Source organism: Rhodnius prolixus, unplaced genomic scaffold (assembly GCF_049639745.1).
Source record: "Rhodnius prolixus isolate KJV_2025 unplaced genomic scaffold, Rpr scaffold_11, whole genome shotgun sequence".
Taxonomy (NCBI): domain Eukaryota; kingdom Metazoa; phylum Arthropoda; class Insecta; order Hemiptera; family Reduviidae; genus Rhodnius; species Rhodnius prolixus.
The window spans coordinates 10,451,517-10,469,531 of record NW_027411625.1 but is presented as its reverse complement, the minus strand read 5'-3'; the positions used below and the strand labels follow the sequence as shown (position 1 = coordinate 10,469,531).

Here is an 18,015-nt window from a genome sequence, read left to right as displayed (position 1 = left end):
ATACGTGTTTTTTATTTTTTCGAAATTTCCCGCCGTTTAAAAAAAAAGTGGGTGGAGCATATAACTCTGGTCACCCTGTATATATATATATATATATATATATATATGCGTAAAATAAAATTAAAATGAGTGAGCAAACGAAAAAATAATTAGTAATTATGATCTATCACAGCACAATTAATACTATGTTTGTCACATTTTTATAACAATTGTTAACTTACTTAAGATAAGTTTTTCATACAATCCCTGTGTTCTTGACAAATGTGTTAGATTATCTATTTCTTGTGTACCGATGAAATTAGATAGGTTTATTAAATTAAAAGCTTAGTTTCCTATACCTTAGTAAGTGGAATCATAAAATTCGCAAGATAGTACCAAAATTTTAAAGGAATCATACTTGTTGCGGCAGTTAACTGCAACATTCCATAGGAAGAATGTGAGACACTTTGATGGAACAGCTTTAGCAATACTCGGCTACATACAGCATCAAATATTTTTATTTTTTCACACAAGTAAATTATATTTACCACTTGCGCGCTTGTTACCTCATTCCATGCAAAATTTGATTAGTGTTTCACGATTCTTTAGAGTTCTAATAACAGAGTATTTTATCAAATTAATTACCACCATAAACCTTTTTACATCACAGGACCCAAAGAAGGCGAGGGGACCATAGCCTTGGGGTGGTCCGGGCTTGAGAAATCCATTTTATGTGCCAAAGCTGTTTTCGAGGTATTAAAAGCCGGTTTTTAGGACGAAGTTTTTATTTTAAAAATGAAATCTTACTGTAATGTCTTTTGACCTGATTAGTTTGAATATGAATGTGAATAGCTCAGAACTTAGGATAAATCATAATCTGCATGCAGTTGACTTTAACAGTTGAAAGTGACTGAAGGCTATCTGAGTGGAGCTCTCGCTAATATTTCTGTGGACAATGTATGTGGTTACGTATTTTTAATTAAGATTGAGACTGCTCACAAAATATGTAGTGTATTGTATGCATCCACAAGGAGCTAGCTAACTGGTTAAACACCAACCTTATCTTTTACTTTTCTGCACCTTTATTTTCTTGTTACATAGATGAAGCACCATTCGAATTGATAAACAGTTATCCAATACATGATGTTTCAAATTGGCGTGACTTAAATTTAAAATTTGTACTGCAAGTCTATCGTGACTATGTGATCATGGAAGATGATATACAGTATCTCCGTGATATGTTCAATAATATGACTATTGTTATGAAAAAATCGCTTGAATGGGATATTGATGACGATGGAATGATAGAGAATTCTGGATGTCCAGATCAGACTTATGATGCTTGGATTATGACAGGAACTAGGTAAGTTTTGGACAGTCAACTTGAAAGTTAATTCTAATGGGGTGTGAAAAAATACGTTTTTCTACGGTACAATGAAATATGTATTAACCAATGCACATACTTCTAATGTTAGCAAATTCTCTATTGTGGTGAATTATGGAGTTGAAAAACATTATTGAGTAAAGTTTTTATTATTGTGTTGTTAACAATGTAGTTATTAATTCATTATGGCTACAAGTTGTTCTTGACCTGTTCGTTTTAGAAGCAGTCTTGATACTAGATAGATTGGTAGGTTCATCAAGAGAGTGGAAGTTGTCAGAATGAAATCTAGCTACAGTATTGGTGCACTTGCTGTAGAGCTAGCAGTGCTAAAAGACCGGTTAGCTGACCATCTCTAGACTGTATAATAGGTATCATTGTTTCGGTCCAACGTCCACTTATCTTTCCAGAAGAAATCAATTAATTTCACTTCACCGAAGTTGAAAAATCTTCTTAAAATTCTCATTTTAAAATAATTATTAGTTTATCTTCCTTGGACCTTCTTACAGCTCACTGTCCGATTATGGACCAGCAGTGCGCTGAAAAAAAAATCTCCGGGCGCCTATGACCTATGACGCACCTTAAAATAATAATAATAATAATTTTGTTTCAGTGCTTATTGTGGTGGGCTATGGCTAGCCGCTTTGGCTGTGTATTTGAAAGTGACTAAAATCCTGAATGAACTAAGTCTCTTTGAAGAATTTTCAGTTATCTTAGAGAAGGCTAAAGTGGCCTTTGAGAGGAAACTATGGACAGGTATTTTTTTATCTCTCTCTTACTCTCTAAAAGATTAAAAAGCAATTCAGTTTTCTAAAATTCTAGTTTTCTTCGTAATTTACTCAGTTTTAGTTTAAATGGAGTAAAGTGGAGGTTTTTATAATTGACTCATCTCTAATGTCGACCAAAATAATTAGTTCTTTAATAAATTTGCTGACAAAAAGTACAGTATGGTGTAAGGAAGGCTTAAGAGTATTTTAGCACATGTAACAAACACGGGTGAGTGCTGCGGCCCTTACCTTTTCCTGTTTGTAGATGAAAAAGAAAGAAATTACACGGCGGGGATGTGCATGTTGTAAATTGGAAAATAAGATAATATGTTAGCTGATGACAGTGGGTTGGTGTCAGAACTTATTTTCAGGTATTCTCCAGCATATGATTTCTGTAGTGCTTGGAATTTAAAGTACCTGGTATTTTTGGAAATATCTAAGATATTGATTTTCAGCGATGGGGGTTAATGACGACATCATAAAAGAGTCATTAGACTATTATTAAAGCTGTCCGGTAGGACCGTTGTATAAGGGTTGATCGTCAAAAACTGCACAAAAAAGCGTCACGTTGAAAAACACCCAAATTTGACAATTTTTTTCTCATTTTCTATAAAAGATAAAATTCCCAAATTTTCTTTAAAATATAGAGCAAATCCTCCTTTATGACTGCAATTTTTTTGCAACAACCCAGATCTAATAGATTTCGAGAATTAATTTAAGGGCCTAAGTTCGCCACCCTTTTATCACAATTACACGGAATACATCTTTAAGTTTTCGAGCCATATTTTTCTGTGGTGACCTTTCGTCTTTTTACCCTGGCATGTTTACTTACATAAGCTTTCTCAGGGTTCAGTCGGGCGAACTTTGTTCAAACGTGGACCAGCCATCAGAGCCTGCTCCTTCCTATAGGGGTTGCCAAATCTTCCTCTGGGTTAAGCTTCCATAGTACGTTATTTGTCTGAATAAGCCAAGATCTGTTCTGAAAAATAACACTAAATATCGCGGGCTTAGGTCACTGCCGGTCGAATGATAGTTTATATATCTGCAATTTAACTTTTCTGTGGAATATTAAGAGTCCGTACCTTTTGCGAAGGCACATCCTTGTCTTTATACAGACAACTACTTTAATTTTGTTTGTAAGTATTAGAATGTTGGGAATGAAATTGTTGCAAAAATTAGGAGTTTAAAGAAAGACCTTTCGCTTGTGTTTGAAATTCTTTCATGAAAATAGATTTTAAGAGGGGTTCTGGGAAGTTGGATCCATCAAAACAACCGTAAGTTTGTACCCTGATTTTGATCTGATTGGCCATCGTTCATATAGCTTTTTTTTTCAAAGCGTCCACAAACAACACTGTCCATCATCAGACATATAGCCTAATTAAATGGCATTGTAGCCTCCTTCATCAATCTTCTATTGATCTTCAGAAAATCGCTTTGGAAATCTGTGTTCGTACACCCCCTGAGTTTATTAATATTCATTCTAATTACGGAATTTTGCAACTTTCTAGGAAATTATTTCAAATTTGACTCATCTACCAGTGAGCATTCCAAGTCAATAATGGCCGATCAACTTTGCGGCCTTTGGTACTTGCATTGTTGTCAGATCAAAGATGAGGTAAGGTTTATATTACTTTCAGAAAAAATTGTTACAAGATGTTCTACTTGGAGTACGTTTATGAAAGCAAGAGAAATTTTTTTTTAGCGCATGATTTTTATGTATGAGAGCTGTTTACAAACTCAATATTGCGTTTTGATAGAATTATCGGTTTTGATGTTAGATTTTGGCTGAAATCGTCGACCGAAAGTGCTATTTTCTCGAAAATTACTCCAACAATTTTGTTTAACTTCGTACATATTTACCCATCAGAATGCCTAGCCCTTTTTTTGGAAAATTTATTTAGAACTTTTGGGAACGGGAGATTTTGATCTGGAAACGGATTCTAGCTAGCGAAAAGTGCGGTCTGCCCACAAGCATGACCTCAGGCGCTTGATGACCACTTCAAGCCTCCTCATAAGACTCCGAAATGGAGTTCTGTGCGGAGAGTCATGAAAGATACTGATACTTAGATATTTGACTTACTAGTACAGTTTCCGTGCTATTTGTGTAATATATTTTCCTCATACTATGTTTGGGGAACCTGAGCCTCTTTGACCTCCTCCAGCTTTGCATTTGGAACTTGCACAAAACAAAGCTTGTTGCCTTAATCCAGTTACTGCATCATTTACAAAGATTCACAAATCAACAGCTGATTCCCACCAACACGGGCTAGTTTTCCAATTTTTGTAAATCACTCAAAAATTTTTAAATAAAAGGATAATAACATTAAAGAGAACTATAAACATGCCTCTTCAAGTACTATAGGTTTACAGCAGTTGTATTTCTTTTATCTAGGTGTTTTCTCAAGTAAAGGTGAAACAAGCACTTTCCACCATTTATAAATACAATGTGAGCTCGCATTATGGTGGAACAGAAGGCGCTGTAAATGGCATGTTGCCTGACTTCAAAGTGGACAAGTCGTCCACCCAGAGTGAGGAAGTGTGGACTGGCGTGACATACGCGCTGTCAGCCTTGCTGTACTATGAGGTAAGCAAACAGTCAATGGAAGTAAGTAGGTGATCTATGTGGGTTAGGGAGGCCATCGAATTGATCTGTACTGAACGGACTCCTCAAGACTTTGACCCACAACCGGTAGGCATTCGGTATCCCTCAGAATAGGTGGGCTGTTCCGACTTAGCCCAAAACTCAGACAGAGCCTGTGCCACGCAACTGACTTCCAAGCGTAATTTCTCATTGTATGAATATGACCGCTAAGTGGGACTGCATTGCTGCGTCAAGTGCAGCAGTATTTGTGTTGGATTTGACTCAACAACTTCCTATAACACCTCATAAAATCTCAAGATGGCTTTCTGCCTGTTTAATGTCCACATCACCTCTATTAAAATGAAACAAAAACCAAAATCCAAAGCCACGCAGTTTGTTGATTACGGCCACTTTATCCTTAGATTTCACACAGAATACGGTTAGTTCACCTGTCGGACAGTTTATGTAAAAAGTAAATTAATACCTATTTCTATAGGCGGGTTTCATTTCCAACTACCAAATTAGGTGTCGTTGACGAAGGTGACTAGCATGCATACTTTACAATTAAATTCTCATTTTAACCATTAAATAAAATCTAAGGCCGAGAATCGAACCCAGTACTACAATACTTCATAGCTTTGCAGGTCTCTCCTCTTACCGCTCGGCTACTGTAGCGCCTCAGTTTTATGCATATTAGAAACGTAACATTATAAATAAGTTTATGGTATGACACATCCCGTCTTACTTAAAAAGCTGCTTCACAGAACTAATTTATTAAAGACGTCAAAATGTGTTCAGGCACTACACTCCATAAATAATCCATGATTATTTCAAATTTTGTTTAGGGCATGAAGTTAGAAGCCATGACTACTGCTGCTGGAATCTATAAGACAGTCTATGAAGCGTCAGGATTAGGATTTGCCACGCCAGAAGCCCTTACAGGCAAGGATCGATTTAGAGCCATTGGGTATCTGAGGCCACTCAGCATTTGGTCATTACAATTGGCGATTGAAAATTCTACAATTTTGACTCAAACAAACAAAAACTAAAGAAAAGGGGCGGCGAATTGGTTAACTACATACATGGCCTAAAAGCTTAGACGCTAAGCGGTGTAGTTTAAAAATACTATCCTATTATCTAATTCAGGGCTGCCCAAGCTGGGACCTACGAATGAAACAGAATACTCTCACTTGGCGAAGGTTTAAAACAAACCTGTCGGCTAATTTATTGGGCAGAGTTTATAATTTATTAGCCTAGAAACCATTAAAATTATCTGCTTTATGCTTGACTGATCCTATCGTGTTTACATGCCGCGAAATTTTTCATTTTTGGCGCTTTAACTGGTATGTATCACAATAATGAATAATTTATTAAGTTACTTAATGATATCTGTCCGGTTCCTTCTGGTTATTAATAACGATCAAATATTGTTTCACAGATTAAACAAGTACCTCTCAATTCATTTATTTTATCTTGAAATTAATAATAAATAGCAACCGGACAGGTAATATTGTAAATTAGTAACATTTTAATTATTGCAGAAAAAAAAGTTATGTTACGAAGGTCATATTGGTAAATTTTGGTAAAGGTAATTCAGTAAAACAATATTTGTTTAGAATTTTATCAGTAAGAAGAGCATTAAACATAAGCCAATAATTTCCAGTGGACAGCATTATATGAAGTTTCCCTACTTGTAAAAAGGAAGAATAGTCGTAATGGGTATCTTTCGAGAAGTCACGTTTCGTTGGGCCGAAACTATTCTTATATTTGGAAATCTTGATCCGTGGAAGGCAACCAGCTTCGTCCTTCTGAAAGTAGACGTCCCTGGAGAAGTAATCAACAAAACTTTTCACCTCCATGAAATGAGTTTCGGAGGTTTCACCTTTCAGCTGCGATAGGTGTGGAATAGATAAACGACCTAAGACAAAGCGAATATTTAAGTACAGTTTATCGCGCATGGTCTTGACTGGTCTCCATCTCCACTCCACATGTCGATGGCTAGGTCAATTTTACATTTTATAAGATTTTATTTCGCAGCACCAGACCCTAGTAGTGCCAAGAAAGACATCCTATAGAACCGTAGCGATTTCCCCCATTAGCCTTGTCTGGGATGTCACCAAAAGAGAGTATCTTTAAATGTTGAAGTATGTTGGACAGTTATTGTTATTTTGACATTATTCAACTTCTTTAAGGGGTTTTATGCACCCTTTCTATTTTTATCATTTCTTCAAAATGATACAACCTCTGGTGACCATTACTTTGCTTAAGAATGAAAGATTCAAATCTGTAACTTTACTTCTTATAACAATTTTCTTTAATTAATTTGATCAATACTTATAAAAAGTAGTTTCTTTAATTTTATAAATTTAAGCGAACTGTTTTCTTTGTAACTTTTTACTTTGAAGATGCAATTACCAAAAAAAGAAAGAAAAAAAACTTACAAGGAGATTTTATTTTATTTTAATATGTTAAAATTTTAATTTTTGAATAATTTGAAAAAAATTAATTTCTCACATGATGTGACGGATGTGATATCTTTTCTAATATGTAACAGAAATGCTCGAGTAGCCATACGGAATGATAGGAGCGGTTTTTGGACGATATTGGCAATAGTTCTGGACCTCGAAAAAAAAAACTTTAATCCTGACTTACCCTTATTGTCTAAAGTTGCGCTTAATGATACAAATAAAAATTAGATATTTTTTATACTGGGGCGTTAACAAGATTTGCCTACAATCTATCTCTTCGTTGGTAATTTTTGTAGGGCTGATAATTTGAAGCGTTTGGTATTTGAGTGAAATTTGTACATTTATTTTCTGAGCTCTGTGTTTTGGAATTTGTTAGTGAGATCTCAGAAATTAATTTCAAGTTTTGTAACTTTTTGTCGCACATTTAATTTCTAAAGTTGATAAAATATTAAATTCTAAGACTCAAAAAATAACTAAATTATTGTAAAAGTTTTCCTAGTGACATACAGGGGTTAACAAATTCGTTCACAATCTTAGAACAATAATTTATTAATAGAAGATATGATTTGTCTATAAAATAAAAATACTTAGATTATTTCGTTTTCGTTACACCAGACTATTATTACGATTTTTAGATGTGATTTATCTCCTTCACTTAAAAACTCTAAGTCAAGTAGGCTTTTACATTATTTAAATCTGGCTTCTAACATTTAAATATTAAAATTGCATGTCGGTCATTTTTGAAATTTCCAAAATTAGTTTACAATAAATGGGCCATTTCCATTATTAAACATATAACGCACTTTTCTATGGAATCCATTGACTGGTGTTCATCAACCTTTTTAACTTTTCTGAAGCGATGGCGAGATACCCGCAACTGAAGAAAAGTATTTTGCGGTAAAGTATTTTACAATTTGTCGTTCATCAAATATAACCATCAAAAATCGGACTAATTGGAATAACTTTAGGAACCATTTTTGAAAAAAAAAAAAAAAAAATCCCATCAGATAAATTAACAGGCCAAAATAAGAAATTACCTTATATACGATTTATGAACTACAGATCAATAATATAACTGCAGTATTATTTACATATAAATTACAAAAAATAATAATATGCATATATTGTTCATTGTTAATATATTTGAAGAATGGAAATGGATCTGAAGGAGGAAAAATTTATAGTTATATAAATGAAAATAAAATCGTTACTGATCTTTTGTTTGTAACCCAATCGGGAGCTTTTTGAAATTCTGAAATCGACAAGCAATCTAAACGTTAATTTAATGAAACAAGGAAACAAAATTTTAATTTTAAAAACAGTTTTAGAGTTAACCTTTACAAGAAGGATTTCTGTGAAAGGTAAGAGGATTTGAATTGAAAAAATAAAACCTACCCAAACATAATAACATGTTTTTTGCCCTTATATACTACATCAATTTAATTTCTAAAGGTCTTAAGTACATAAACTAAGACCATTCTTAGCCAGTTTTGTTGATTTACGTGTAGTAAACATTAAACAGTTTTTCTGCTGAATTTCCATCCTAAACATTATTTTACTACTTACATGCGGATTCAAATTATTTACAGCAGGGTCCTGTGTATTTTCCTATATGGTAGGTAATATTGGTTAGACCAGATAACTTCATTTTCTTGCAGCAAGAAGCCTTTAACACAAAAAATCTGAGCGAGACTTTTCTACTGTAAAATCGCTCGCAAATAACTGCTTGATCGGAATAGTAAAACTAATATTAGAAATTTTTAGAAAAAAACGGCTGCATGATGAGGAATAGTGAACGAGAGAATGCCGTAAAGATATATTACACACCAAAAAACTAACTATGTCCAAACTGTCTAGCGAAGCTTCGCAGAAGTTTTATGAGGGGGAGATAAAGTGAAAAATCTCTTCTAACCAAAGCATCAAACGCGTTTCGCGTGAATTTTGTAAGAAATACACGGGTCACAAGGATGAACAGTCATTAGTAATAGATTCGAAATTAATAGTCAAAAATTAGGGAAGGGACTAGCTCAGAGGTCAGCGTATGCTGATTCCAACGCGGAGATCCCGGGTTCGAATCCGGCTGCTGGCCTTTAGATTTTCTCTTCATAGAACTTCTTACAGCTCTCAGTCTGGTGATGGAGAGTGTTGTCTGTAACGATAGAAAACTGTCTACGAGGCCGGCAGTGACTGAAAAAAGCTTCGGGCGCCAATGACCTCAGATGTTGACGCGCCTTAAAAAAAGAAAAAAAGTCAAAAATTAATAGATTTTAATCAGAAAAGTTTGGGTGTGAAGAGGAAGAATGTGCCACTTGTACCCCAGAAAGTTCTCTCAACAAGGAAGTTTAACTGCGGAATCATGAGGATGAATGGATTTGGCTCTTTCAGAGGATCCACGTAGGACGACAGCCAGGTTACTCAATTTAATTCTAAAGTTTGTTATGAAATATTAAATAAGATGAGGTCATGATATGCAGGAAAAGTAAAAATATTTTCTTTATTCAAGACTTCTAGTTACTCTCAATCGTTGTAAGCTATCGTGAAGTGACACAAGCATTCAGGCTATAACGCGCTGGTAAATCATTGGGCACAATGCATCTACCACAGACGTGAACACTACTTACCGCAAAATTATGATTTTGGGAACAGCCTTACTTTTCAGGATTTAAAAACAAAAAGAGGAGGGTTTCGAAAAAGGACATGACTCTTATCCCTCCCTAATACACTTACAGGAAAATTAAAATTAAAAATAGACCTTTGGCTAGCTATATATTATCATGTAGCTATATATAGTGTATATATTATATATGTTTTATATATACATATACAATAATATAAAGCTAAATAATATATAAAATATATTATTTTTGCACAAATATAATTAGAAATACTGCTCACATGAGCTTTTACGCTAATCGCTACTTTTTATTTTTATTATTACATTTTTAATATCACAATGTAAAAAATTAGCTGCAACTTTGTGATTTTCTGAACTTTTTCTATTAGAAAACCTAAGCAGAAGATATTGTGGTACAAAAACGTTTGGCGATTTTTTTTTTTTTAAATAAGGATGTACTGCGTATAGTACGGTTATTTTTTTCTGCTTTCATGAATGATTGTCATGAGGGTGGAAGTTAAAGACAAAATGGGCCTTGCAGTTGCGACAGCTGCAGTAAGGGAAACAAGCTTCAAAAACAAGGATTTGCTCTTTGAAGCTTAAGTAAACAAAAATAGGCTTTACTGCATGTTAACTAGGCTCTTCAGTATTGTCCTTAATGCCAGGCTACACGAATGGATGCACACTCTCAAGTGCCATAGTACGTAGCTAAGCACTGAATAATGTTATAAGGATAGCTTGCTTGAGCGAAAGTTTTTCATGAAGCCTATATGCGAACAATTGAAGGCTATTTTAAATCTAAGACCAGTCTCACGCAAGGTGTAGCCTTGGATAAGAAACTGATTAGGCAAGCTTACAGTTATTCTAGGCTTGGCGAGAATTTCGAAGAATATTACTTAAATACCGATTTTATGAGCTACTTAAAATGCTAGCACCATACAAAGAGGCTTAGGAGTGACCATCGCCACCATTCTGAAGATTGAAGTTTGGTGCGAGCCGAGGCTAAAAATCCAAAATTTGAATTTTTATTAAGTCTACGGAGCCGTAGCCTAGACCGTTTCACGCAATAATCATTTCTGAAACTGAGATCATAAGAAAGATTGAAGCTTCAGGTAACATTTTACTGAGTTATGAAAAAAGCCTTGATTGCCCAGAGGCAAAAGCAGAAGATCTGATGTGTGCCACCAAAAAACTTTATTCAAGAACTTTCATCCGACGTCTTTATTTTCAACAATGCAGCTGGTACAGCTTAGGAATTTGCGAAGCCAGCTTTGAAATTCTTCAGCTACAAATACTTTGACTTGAAAATTTTCCACTAATTTTGTTTTGATTGTTCATGTAAATAACTAAAAAATATAATTCAAACAATGGTTCAATTAACATAAAAGACAATATTGCTCCTAAGATGGGCTGACATATTTTTATTATTAATAATAATATATTCCTAAGGCTTCACAGACGATTTCTTTTATTACCTGGTTAACGTTACTGACCAGCAGTTTCGTCCAGTAGGTCTCTCATTCGAAGAGAAGGGTACTTTCATGGCTGTATTTCAAAATCAAAATTTGACGTTAAAAAAGTTGCCGGCTTCGTTCAGAATCATCTTATAGGGAAAAAAATTAGGACACTGTTTTCACAGCATAGTGACGTTACAAGCATTTTACTCTTCACAATTTACTTCAATCACAGATTTATCGGAAATAGACACGAGACCATAATTCTAGGTCTGCAATACACCACCAAACTTTAACCTCAATATGGCTACAAGTATCATCTTTTACTTTAACTGAGTAAATCCTTGAAGTTCAAAAAAAGTCGAGAAACATACTATATCACCAAATCTTCATAGCATTTAATTGTAACAACGCTTAATGTAGGCTGTACAATGTTCAACTATTACTTCAAGCTTTACAAATTAGGGAGAACTTAAAGGACTTAACGTCTACAACTTTGAAATTCTTACATAATCACGGATAAAGGTAAGTTTATCTCTAATTTTGTTTTAAATGGTAAGAGGTAAATAGCAAATCAGTAAATGCGCATAAAGCGAACAGAAACTTTGAAACCTTGGGAATATATCAATTACCAATCTGCAAACAAATATTACCAAAAGAACAAATAAATTATTAGAAATTTGAAAATCTACGATCTAGAATTAGACAAGGTTGAATTACTCTTAAAATTTACATTTAACAAACGGCGCTATAATTTACAAGATATATACGTTTAATTACATGCACAATTTGGCCAGACATGCAAAAACAAAGCAGGACATGCTTTTTTCATGATCTTCGACAAAAAGTTACAAGAAAATTAAAGGTTAAGTATCAATAATTTTTTTTTATCCAAATTCAAAAAGTTTTCAAAAAAGGCATTCAAGAAATATGTGGCTTTGAAATTCATACTTTACATGATTTTGTTTAAACATGCAATTTTAAAACGTCAATTATCTTACATTTAGAAAAACTTGTTCTACAGGAACTCATGTTACACCATTAATATTATTCCAACAAATAAAAAGTAGCTATATACTTCATCATGGTTCCATTCTAATAGTTATTCTGCACGTTTTTTAGCACTACCAGTAGAAATTTAATCAGGAAATTCACATTGGTCTCCCTTACTACTGCAATAACATTGCGCATAACTTGTAATATGCACTTCTAATGATTTCCACGCTCTAAAAATTGTATCGCATGATTTGTAATTAAAGGATTGTTCACACTTAGAAACATGATGTCACGATAAACCTACAGATAACTTAGAAAATGTGGTTGGATCCGCAGTTGATTATACCGTCGTAGCATTCATGTTTATTGTATCCATGACCGGTTTTGGACTTTCATCTACATTCAGAGATAGATTAATCAGTATGGTGTACGGATTTTTACTTAACTTAGGTTTCCCGTCTCGTACTACCATTGGAAAAAGCCATACCTTTGCAGAAACTTTCAATTCGTCCAGCTTCCTTGCCATTTCAGGAGAAAACAGACGTGTATTATATTATTATAGCACACGTGAAACAAAAATCCTTTCAATAGAAGTGTTATTGAAGGAAGGAAAAAACCAACCGTTACTGACTCAGAAAGCGAGAATCGCAGTCAGCGAGTGTAGTGCGAGACGAAAACAAGTGAGCTGAAACCTCTACACTAAACTTATTAATCTACTTCTGACGATGTACGGAAGTATGAAATCGGCTGGGATACAATAAACATGCGTCCCACAACGAAAAGACGAATTGACGATAAGACGGATAACATTTACGAAACGATATTCAAAACTGCAGTTTTTAGTTTGTTTCCTGTACCCCATCACGAATGGAAAACTGAAATAATCTTACGAAACACTGTTCTGGAGTAGTTTCTTTCTCATGCAAGGATTTTGTGAAGAGGGCTGAACGAGAGTTTCTCACGCTTAAAAAGAATTTTTTACTGAATGAACTTTCAAAACCGGAGGCACGCAATTTATTTGTAAGTCATTTAGAGCCGTACATGTTTGTTGCTTTGTTTCATTGCATGTCTCTACGTATATATGCGTGTGCCAAAAAAAATTATTTGTTTATATCATGTATTTGATGTACTTTAGTAGGCAGTATATACAAGGTGGAGTTGAGCTGGTTTGAGGCGAGTCGTTATAACTCCATGTCCTGAGCCTCGTCCTCGCTGAAGTCCGACATGGAAGACTCGCTGTCTGAGGAAACGGCTTGCTGTTCTTGTTCTCTTAGCGCTTCCTCTGTAGCATATTTCCTCACGTACTCTGAGAGCAGATAAGAAATCAGTGAAAGCTTAAGGCTGTTGATATACGGACGGCGTAGCAATTAGTTTTGCCGTACAAAATACCTAATAGCATTGTTAGGCGGACTGCTCAAGCAGTAACAATGCCGCTGAGCAGTCAGCAGCAGCAAGGCGGAATTCGGTCGTGAAGTCGTCAGTTACACATTGTTCTGATTGTTCTGGCGCAATCATCAGTAACCGCCTGCATCTCGTCTTCGTATCCCGCTTGTTCTCATAACAATATATTGACTTTAATTTTTTTACTTTACTGCTAATATTTAATTAATACAAAAAATTATCATGTCAGCGGAGTTACATGTACAACTGATTCAATAAACCGTCTATGTTGTTGTACCAAACCAATTTCTAAAACCAACAGCATAAGCAGTTAGAATACTGCTTGAGGAATTCTGTACTTTGCACGCTATTTAACTGCTCGAGCTATCCGCCTATCCCCAGCATAAAATAAAGTACACAGTGGCTACTTTTCAATGAGGTCAAAGAAAGCACCGTTTGTCAATAAATAAGCAAATTTTTATCTTTTCTTTCTCCTACTAATTTTATAAAGGGATGAAATATTAAAATATTAAAGGTTTTACCCATCAATAAATCATCAGTAGCTAAGAAATTTCGTCTAGTAAGTTCACTTCACAACACCAGTGCGAACTTGGGCTTGGATACATACCCGTAAAGCCTCAACATAACATGATACGCGCCCTGGTACAATCTTTCTAAGGCTTTTAACGCTAAAACTAAATTTGTTAAAGATAAAAGCCGAGCAGAACGCTGAACAAGAATATCCTGCCCTTTAGTTTCACTTAAGAGCATAGTGTATCTTTACAAGCTGTGCCTTGTTAACTATTTGGAGTAGAACAAACTATGAATGTATTGAGGCCCTCTTAACAGTCAAAATATTAGTAATAAAAATGGCGCTTATGAACATAAGACGGTTGTACTTGGGTATTTAGACCAAGAAAGTTCTTTAGTTTACAGTGTTTTTTGTTTTTTACCACCTCATAAGGCAATAACTCACCATGCACTTTTTTCCTATACTCGTCTGGCTTGTGCAGGTACATAGCTGCGGCGTCCCCATTCAGCGGGTCGATCGGGTTCGGGTAGGTCAGCAGTTGAGGTAAAAAAGATTCGAAAATATTCGACAGATCTGCAACAACATAAAAATAATGGAGCAAAAATAAAGGATTGCTCGTATCCAAACCTCATAGGCTTACTGCAGATGCTTTAAATAGCTTTTAGACTGGTGAAGAACACAATTAAAAAGCACGAGTTTCAAGTTTTCTCGAACTTCGAAAACCCTGACTAGCTTCGTGAGGAGGTGTTCACGAGGAAAGAGGGCTCAATACAGGGAAACAGAAGAAATATATTTGGGCGCCACACTATTTTTTAGTGGAACAGTGAAATCAATTGAAAAATTTAGTGTGAAGCACTTAATCAAACTGCTTTCTCTTACTGCAAATCTCAAGTTTTCTTCAGATTTAGATTTTTTAAGAAAATTTTGGTTGGCTTCAATGTAGATTTTAAGCATATTTGAATACCTAACTTAAGAGGGTGTGTGTCGTCCCAGGACTCATTTCCTTAAAATCAATTTTCTTGGAAAGAATGTCAAACTAAAGTGATAGGATATTTTCGAATCGTTCAAGAAATTCACACTCACAGAAATTCGATGGTTTTCAAACTAGAAACCTAAGCATCATTTTTTAAATCTCACTCAAAGCAGTTAACTGAAATGTCACATAAGAGGGAAGCCTAGCCCTAGAACTGTCCAAAAATAACTTTTTAAAAAATGAAATTTAAAAAATAAATGATTACAGCTTTTAATAACAGTGTTAATAAAACAAGTTCAAAGACGTCAGTTAGTTGGATAAGTTTTTGAGAAAATAGCAGAAAACTGAACAACCCTTAAGTTATTCCACCTCACGACATTTTTTTCAAATTCAAATGAAAAAACTTTGTATACAACTTTTAGCCTACTATAAGTACAGTAAAGATGTCCTGACTGTTCAACCTAGGCCAAAATCTTACTGTAGGCTGCCTAAACGAAATATTAAATTTGAACTGTCTGCGATTTTCGGTTTTTAAGTAGCACAAGCAAACAGATTAATTTATAAAACCCAGTTTTTCAGTTTAGGAAACCTTAAAACGCATATTTAGGTTGTATGATTGTAATAACATCCCCTTATAGGAGAGACAACTCTTAATAGAATTTCACCTCTACGTGCCTCCAACAAATCTCAGCACAGCTTAGCTTAGAGGTCTGCAGACCTCTTCCTTTCGAAGCACCTCATGAAGCTCTAACCAACTTTTAAAGACATTTTTCCAATCAAAATCTATCGTAAAATAACTTCTATTCCCCAACGTAATATCTAGCCCTACTTCTAATACAACTACAAATTTAAATGTGTAACAGACTCAGTGGAACATACATTATGGCTAGCACTCGGTACTCAGGACCAGCTCGAAAATCCTACACTTACTGCCGCGCCACATCATTGTTTTAGGGAGTAGTAAAAATAATTTCACCTACCATAAAGTGCAGTCCACGCTTGATTTATTACATCCAAACAAACTGTACCAGATACTTCGTCAATATTTGGATGGTACACCTTGTTCATAAAACCAATTGATGGTGATTTGAATGGATAATGTTCTGGCAAATGAACTCTCACCTTCCAAATTCCACCTTCGTAAGGAGCTGCAGATAAAGAAATATAAAAAACTGTTAAAACAAAGTATAGTCAGAATTAATAAATTACAAGAGTGTATAACAAATGTTTACTCACTCCCACGGGGTCCATAAAATTTAACACAGAATTCATTAAGACCTCCTAATATGGTTACTTCGTGCTTACTTTCAATTCTGCATTCAATGATTAAGGAAATCATAATCTTAAGTACAAGTAGCTAACATGACAGTTCGTGAGGAATATTGTGACATGTCTATTGACATCCTCAAGAACAATACTACGACCTAATTACGGAGTGATATGTACTTCGTCTAAATATCTCGCTGTGAACTAGAACTTTAGTTGATTTGTGCACATCATATCTACAGATCTCTAAAACCTATGCCAGAGCTGTTCGTGTGGTACATACAATCTTACTGAGGAACATACATTCTTGTACCAGTATTAAGCCTTAACTCATAGAAGTTCGTGGTATATAACTGGTATAACTGGCAATGTGAGAGCATTAAGACCTATGAACAAGATAGCTGGTATGGTATATACCATATCTATAACTTACAATATACTAAGAACTACACCTGATAATGTACCTGACTGAGAACTGTACCTTTCTCAGATCCTCGTACATCACTGAAGAATTTGCGAAGCCTTATCTCAGAAGATCAGATCAGTCCTAAGTCGCAGTACATTTCCTGGTTTACCTTACAGGTCTAAATACTTCGATGTGACTGTACTATTGCATCTCAGCACAGTTCTTAAGGTAATATATATACCTTAAGAATATATTTATTTATACATATATATAAATATATATATATATATATATATATATATATATATATATATAAATGTCTGAGAGCATCATTGACTTAACTAAGCCTTATATTAAGACAATTCTAGTGATACATAATTCCATTACTGAGGACAACACTTACACTGCTTATCTCCACACAGTCGTATAGCATACATTAGGTAAACGATTATACCACTTCACTTACGACTTACACTTACTTGATCTTAGGAGAGTGGCACATATAGGTCAATATCGATGAGGGCTATAATAAGCCTAATTTAAAGGCAGTTCGTGCGCTACATACCAGGTCTAATTCCGTCACTGAAGACTGTACCAATTCTTATCACAAGAAAAGTCAGTAATATAAACTTAGACTAAGTTTTAATTTGTTACTAAAGCATATAACTTACTTCAGCGCAGTTTGTGGACATATATATACTTATTTATTGTCTCTGGAATTCCTCGAAAGGTTTAAAAACTAGAGGACTAACATACAGTTTTGCGTTTATAAAGGATACAGCTTAATCACATCTGTGTCCATACGTCTTTTCCCAGCACTTGGCGAAGACATCACGTTACTAGTTGTGGCTCTATTTTTAATTAATTTCTTTTGAACTATTCACCAATTCTGATACTTTACAATATTCAACAAATAAACAAAACAAAAATACACACTACGTTATACTTGTGAAAATTATAATCAAATCCAGTATTTTGCACTGAGCGCTAATTGTGAAATAGCAAAAAGTTGTATGACTTCAACCCTACGTTTCGTCAATACCCCAATCTCATCCAGCAACTGATTCTACGATTATAAACATAGTAACTATTTCCTTGTACTAACTTTAATTCTAGACAGTTTACGAAACTTCAATTTGGGGGAAATTTGTTACATGAATTTTAAAAGCATTAAACAGTAAAACATTCTTGGCTACAGGGATTTTTTTTTAAAATATA

General features: G+C 34.6%; 2 protein-coding genes across 10 annotated transcripts in view; one reads left to right on the top strand and one right to left on the bottom strand.

Annotated features, from left to right (window-relative positions):
• LOC141459351 (non-lysosomal glucosylceramidase) overlaps positions 1 to 7,785 on the top strand; it is a 26,253-nt gene extending 18,468 nt beyond the window's left edge. For 2 of the 4 annotated variants that reach the window (XM_074138353.1, XM_074138354.1), the window contains exons 12-16: positions 1,081 to 1,342; positions 1,974 to 2,116; positions 3,636 to 3,742; positions 4,520 to 4,711; positions 5,554 to 7,785. In XM_074138353.1, the coding sequence (XP_073994454.1) occupies positions 1,081 to 1,342; positions 1,974 to 2,116; positions 3,636 to 3,742; positions 4,520 to 4,711; positions 5,554 to 5,757 (908 nt within the window). In that variant the 3' untranslated portion in view covers positions 5,758 to 7,785. Of the gene's footprint in view, positions 1 to 1,080; positions 1,343 to 1,973; positions 2,117 to 2,203; positions 3,082 to 3,635; positions 3,743 to 4,519; positions 4,712 to 5,553 lie in introns of those variants that run through there. The other 2 variants (XR_012461452.1, XM_074138355.1) reach the window with 2 other exon arrangements.
• On the bottom strand, positions 7,708 to 18,015 carry UbcE2H (ubiquitin conjugating enzyme E2H). 6 transcript variants are annotated; one of them, XR_012461454.1, is made up of 6 exons: positions 17,577 to 18,015; positions 16,362 to 16,438; positions 16,106 to 16,273; positions 14,597 to 14,725; positions 13,371 to 13,546; positions 7,708 to 9,407 (listed from the first exon to the last, which is right to left on the bottom strand). XR_012461454.1 is itself a non-coding variant. In XM_074138362.1 (5 exons), the coding sequence occupies exons 1-5, from the start codon at positions 17,627 to 17,629 to the stop codon at positions 9,346 to 9,348; spliced, it is 489 nt and encodes a 162-aa protein (XP_073994463.1). In that variant the 5' UTR covers positions 17,630 to 18,015; the 3' UTR covers positions 7,708 to 9,345. The 6 variants fall into 6 exon arrangements, 2 of the variants coding, with proteins under 2 accessions (XP_073994463.1, XP_073994462.1); XR_012461455.1 differs by lacking the exon at positions 7,708 to 9,407 and adding an exon at positions 13,630 to 13,794 and having other exon boundaries at positions 10,966 to 13,546; XR_012461456.1 differs by lacking the exon at positions 7,708 to 9,407 and adding an exon at positions 13,630 to 13,788 and having other exon boundaries at positions 10,966 to 13,546.